The sequence below is a fragment of the Malaya genurostris genome, chromosome 2, assembly GCF_030247185.1.
Source record: "Malaya genurostris strain Urasoe2022 chromosome 2, Malgen_1.1, whole genome shotgun sequence".
Taxonomy (NCBI): domain Eukaryota; kingdom Metazoa; phylum Arthropoda; class Insecta; order Diptera; family Culicidae; genus Malaya; species Malaya genurostris.
The window spans coordinates 258,507,737-258,513,963 of record NC_080571.1 but is presented as its reverse complement, the minus strand read 5'-3'; the positions used below and the strand labels follow the sequence as shown (position 1 = coordinate 258,513,963).

At 35.3% G+C, this 6,227-nt stretch overlaps 1 protein-coding gene across 1 annotated transcript; it reads left to right on the top strand.

Annotated features, from left to right (window-relative positions):
• Positions 1 to 4,213: 4,213 nt before the first annotated feature.
• LOC131433030 (protein TIPIN homolog) lies at positions 4,214 to 5,226 on the top strand. The gene has a single exon (XM_058599756.1). The coding sequence runs from the start codon at positions 4,385 to 4,387 to the stop codon at positions 5,183 to 5,185; it is 801 nt and encodes a 266-aa protein (XP_058455739.1). The 5' UTR covers positions 4,214 to 4,384; the 3' UTR covers positions 5,186 to 5,226.
• Positions 5,227 to 6,227: the final 1,001 nt, after the last annotated feature.

Sequence of the window (6,227 nt, the reverse complement as noted above, 5' to 3'; positions counted from 1 at the left end):
AAATAGCTGCTTTATATCTGCCTTTTTGGGGTGTTCTGGGCGAAGGTAAATGCTACGCTGATCCTATGTTTTTCGGTTCACAGAAATCCGTATTTCTTCTGGTTTACAGATACAACTTGTTACAGATACAACCTCGTTTTGACATTACCAGTTACTGAGGGGTAGTTAGATTTTCGATACAGTTTATATAGACGAGTGGCAGGTCGTGTCGTCGGTCCGATAGTGAGAAGATGCGGACTGAATCACAGACTAACAGACATGACAGCAAAGATAAACTCAAGATTACAATGTCTTATACAGTTCATCAAAAAATGTTGGATCAGTAATCGTGAACCAGTGAACTTAGGCTGTGAACCATTTCGAGGTTAATTTTAACTTTTGGTTAAAATCTGACACTCGAGTGGTTACTTTGATGTTGTCAAAAATAACCCTGCTCGAGAACATAGTTATTTTTGACAGATCGATAGTTATTTTCCAACACTGAAAAAAATCTCGCAATGAAAAAACTAATATTAATTCTTTAGTTGAAAAAAATCTCGCAATGAAAATTCTAATATTAATTCTTTAGTTGAAATTATTTCCAGTGGAAAATAAACCCAAATAACTTTCCGTCCGTCAAATTTTGAAATGGGCCACAGTTTTAGTCAAATTTAACTACTCGACACCAAATAACCACTCAAGTATCAGATTTTAACCAAAAGTTAAAATTAACCGTGGAATGGTTCACAGCCTTAGTAATAATCAAAGACATCATATTAACAAGATATCCAGCTCTCACATTTCCCGAACAAATCTTTGGCAACATCCTTTTTTGCAAGCATGTCGCCCCCAGACGAGCCCGCATCGAATCTTATACATAGAGGAGAAAAATGTCAAATTCGTGCGCGCCAAAATAGCAGGGTTGCGCACCCATACAATTGACATGATATGTTGAATGTGATGCCGTGCGATGGCGTTGCTGAACTGAAGATTGACTTCGCTCCAAGCTGATAGGGTCTGTAATAATGCAATGTCGTTAATAAGCGTCGATAAAGATTAGAAAAGGACGGTAAAAATCCATAACAACAATACAAGTTTGGAAGGAAGTAAATATATGAAAACATATCGCACACAATATTTTGTTTCCATTTACTTCAATGCCTCGTGAGATAAGAATATAACAAATTAAGCAGATTCTTAGTATTAATTCTAATTGATTCTTGCTTTCCTGTTTCAATATTCACTCGATATGCAGCAAAATACTGCGATTTCCTTCATACATTAATTTAAGAATAATTTGACCTAAACAAACATTTTCATTGTTGTTAATAATAATAATTATTTCATTGTTGTTAATATTAATAATTGCTAATAATAATTAAATTGCAACTGACAGTGAACCGATTTCGTTGAGAGGTCCAATTTGAATGGTATATGAAAAATCATAAGTTTTAACTCTAATTAAATGTTTTCAGAGAAATAACATGTTTTGCTTTTGCGTTATTTCATATTCAGAAACGTCACATTAAAACATGTTTTCCCGAAATAGCTGTCAGTAAAGCACAACCCTGCTAGCATTTTCCGTCACTTTACGACTATGTCAATTGGCAAGCTGTTCAACAACAGCAGTTTTCCATCAAAGTAGCCATGTAATCATAATAAAACAAAACTGGAAACTGGTACCAACTTGCCGGGTATACCGATTTCTCGGTATTTATACAGATTTTTGCCATCTATACCGCAATACAGATATGTACCACAAACAAATTTCCAGACATGACAGTCTCGATCTTTTTTTTTGGTGCACATCTACGGTCCTCCGTGAAACTGGAATCAATGGTAATAAATTGGTTGCACTGCTGAGTTCCCATCATACATTCATAATGCAAATGTCAAACCGTTAGAACCCTTTCGATTCGATAGCTCATTTGTGTTATGTAAAAGGTTTTTTTACTTGGTCACCTTCGTTTGTCACTACCAGAGATGCCAGATATTTTCATAGAAAATCTGTATTACCTTGAATGAAAAATCTGTATTTATCTGTATTCACAATTAGATCGAAATGTTTATAATGAAATAATGTTTGAAAAATGTTATTGCAATGTCTAATGGTTTAGAATGAGAAATTCAGTGTCTGTTTAATATTAATATCTTCATATCTCACTCTAAAACGACGAAATTAAATGTTTGTATTGTATTGTATCAATTACATGTTTGGAATCAACAACACATAATTTCAATTCCATACACTTTCATTTTGTTGACTTCGTAATTTGACGTGGGATTTCAGGGCAACCTTAAGTCATGTCATTAAACTTTCAGTTTGACAGTAATGTTTTATAATCATTCATTGTTTAAGCTTCAATTATTTATATCGTTATAATTCAGTGCTGAACATCAAAGATTTACACAGTTTTAAGATTTTCTGATAAATTTGTGGTTCGTTAATTGATTACGGATCTTTTACCTCGTCGCTGATACCAAGCAGAGCTCAGACGAAGAAGTTTAATTTGTTCTTTCCATTTATTTGTGAAATCTGCATTGAATTTGGGAAATCTGTTTAAAATCTGTAATCTGTATGAAATCTGTATGCGCGTGTAAAAATCTGTATAATAAAGATAAATCTGCATAAATGGCATCTCTGGTCACTACCGATCAGCTGCTTGCAGGGATGATCATCATAATATTTGAAAATGAATCGTCATTATAAATTATTGGATTACGTTTATAATATATTTAACTTTTTTTTACCGATGTTGGAAGGTAACCATTTATTTTATGGTAAACACTCTGCTAACATTCCGGCAAAGCATTCTGGCAAACGCGGCCAGGAGTCTGGGGGGAAATCTGCCAGGCACATGCAAGCGGGATCTTGTTCGACGAAATTTACTGTGAAATTCTCAGTATTTTTTTCTGTGTGTAAAAGATAAATAAAACTACGGTATAGCAGCGGAACACAGAATTGTCATGTTATTTTTTCAAAAATCTGTCTATGACTCAAAATTTTATATGGATTTGTCTGTTTCTAACTATGTACAAGAAAATTTTGACCAGGCTTCATTTTCAGTGAGCAAAAAAAAGATCTCACCACCTATCGTATAGGTGCCAAAACCGTAAAGAACTGATGAGATCTGACAAAACCTGGCGAGGCGAGAAAAATTTGGTATTTGCCAGACAAATTTGGCAACGCTGGTGGAGCATTTCTTTGGCGCGATCATCAGGTAAAAACAAATACGTCATATAGTGATTTTCACTGTCGGCTAGAAAAGATTGCGATGCGATAAGATAGCGACAAAATGCCGCAAAGATAGCGAAACTGTCATTCGCATCGATTCAACCCCTTGGAGACCACAAGCAAGAAAAAAATATTTTTTAAATTGACCGTTACAACTAATTTTTTATTTATTATTAAGAAAACTTCCGTCATAATTAATTCATATTGATAATGCGTATGATTACGGCTTCAACTTGCACGGATTTTTAAGCGTGTGCTATTTATTTGACATAATGTACGATTCAGACGATCCGTCTTCTTCCGTCACCGTCACCGAAACGTCAGCTTTCGTCAAAATTAGTTTAATACTTTCTTTACCGGAACGTTCACACGCTCCATTCGTCAAGACGTTCCGTGACGGTGACGTTACGTGTGAATGGCTACATAAGAATGCATGTAATTAATGTTGACGGTGCCGGTGACGGAGATTGACTGTGACAAAAGAAGACGGATCGTCTGAATCGTACATAATGATTATTTTGTGCTTAGTATGTTCCCTTTTCATTTATACTTTGTATTAATCGACGCCTTGGTTTTCAAAACCTCGTGCTTTAATCGATTGTGCTATTTGTCTACTCTAAAAAGTTGGTCGTCTTTGACAGATATACATTTGTTGATGCGTTCGATGAACAATGAAATAACAATTGTCGCTAAGGAATTTTACCAGTTGAAAATGCAATTGGCCTCAATCCAACAGCCGATTAATTTTTCTTTTGGCTCTAATGCTAGTTAATTTCAATACAACAGACAGCGAAGGGGTTAAAAAAACTGTCCAATTTTCTGGCAGCGATGCCAGGTGAAATTTTAGGCGTCTGCGTATTAGAAATGGTCCTATGCGACCTCAATATTTAGAAGTATGACGAAAAAACCAAACGAAAACCCTACAGTAATAGCTAAAGTCATTAAAAAGGACGATTGTTTATAAAAATTTCGAAATTCTGCAAAAATGTCGGCTTAATTGCAAAGTCTGCTAACAAACGAAATTGCAAATTTACATACCAATCTGCAAACCTGGCATCAGTGGTTCTGACGCTCATTATTTCGCAATCCTGCGACGATTCCGTCGCATTCTATGTCAAGCTGAAAACCACTATACATTGTGCACAAATAAAATAACTAAACTTTAGCAACATGTCTCATTTTGATGCTCTTTTCGGAAACACTGACGAGTTTGGCAATGAGAATGACGGTGAAATTCTGTCCGACGATGGTGGTCCTCCGGAAGTGGAGCAAGATGGTACTGATGATGTCGGTGTACAGGTAAAAGTCGAATCAAAAAAACGCACTATTCGAAATCCTCGACTTGTGCTAAATGTTCAACGATTGTGTGGCCCTAGAGGAATTGTTGATATGGAGAGCTATTTCAAAGGAATTAAGCTGCATGGAAAAGGACACGAACCAGATGATTTGGATGCAATTATGAAACGAATGCAACACTGGGCTCATCGAATGTTTCCCAAATATGGTTTGGATGATACTTTAGCTAAGATCGAAATTTTGGGTCGTAAAAAACAGATGCAATCCTACATGAATAAATATCGAATGAATTTACTCGAACCTGAAATAACTGATACAGATGATGGAAAGGATGAAGATGGTTTGACTTATGAATCTAACGTAATGGATCAACCGTTAGATCCATTGGACAGTATGCTGGAAGAACAAATAGCGATATCACGAGCAGCTAATTTGAACACATCGGGAATAGAAAACTTGTCAGTATCGGAAAGAAATTTTGATTCAATGCGAAACGACACTATAGAATCAACAGCACCATCTTACCCGTTGGACACTGAGAAAAACAGGGCACCAGAACTTTCAGAGGAAATTCGTGCCAGGATAACAGCTAATCGATTGAAAGCGTTAGAAATTCGCAGGACAAAAATGGTAATAGATTCTCAAAAGGTGGTTGTCGAGACACCTAGTACATAAGATTATTTTTCTTTCAAAGATTAAATTTTTTGACATCCAAATCAGATTATTTTTTTGTCATTCGACCGCCTTTCTAGTCAAAATGAATTAGTCGATAGACAACAACTATCGTATTGTCAATTTGAACCGAAATTTCGAATCATTCGCGAAATGGTTCAGAAACCTGTATACAGCGCAACACATTAATCTGTGCACCTAGCATGTCTGGTCTGTTAAAAATTAGCAGTAGCGAAATTCTTTGTGTTGATCGATAATGCGAAATTTTTTATCAATTATGAATGTCACTTTTTTTTAAATATCGATTTTAATTGTATACATGTACAATCGTACTATGAAAATCGACACTAGAAAACGATGTGTACTCACGTAGAACGATTCAATAGAACACATCACATCAAATAGAACATTTGAATTTTGAATGTAGTGGTAATGAATGCCCAAGTAGCAAATGTAACGTTTTGAAATTTCAAGATAATCCCAAGGGGAGGACGCTTAGAACAATGTGCCAATCACACATTAACACAATGCGTTTGTGCCTTTATCAATATTGGCACTCTCGTTTTCATACAGTTGCACAGTTGCGGTACACAAAAGGCTCAGTATTGACAAGTAACTGTTTCATGGGGCACAGCGTGGCACACTTAGACTCACAGTATCACACGAGTTTTTTTAGAGTCACAATATAGTTTGTGTTAAGCGACTCTCCCCTTGGATAATCCACAATTGTTTTAGAAGTATTATTTATGTTAGATATGTTTAGAAAGATATTTAAACATATTAAAATAGGTTGTTCCACTTATCACTGTTAAATTTCACAATACTACCGAAAAATGAGATTAAGACTTCGCATAATCTTGAATAATAATAATATTTGCGGAATTTAGGTTTACAACAGTCGAGTTCTTTTTATCATGATTTATTTTGAATTCTGGAACTGGTTTCTGGAACTAAATTCGAAATCTGGAACATGTTCAGATTTCAGGTTCGGAATCCCAATCAAAAAATCTGATCGTAAATTTTACTTCAAGAATTATGGAACTGA

Excerpts from the sequence above, each read along its gene's own strand:
- LOC131433030 (XM_058599756.1), top strand. The coding sequence starts at position 4,385 with ATGTCTCATTTTGATGCTCTTTTCGGAAACACTGACGAGTTTGGCAAT.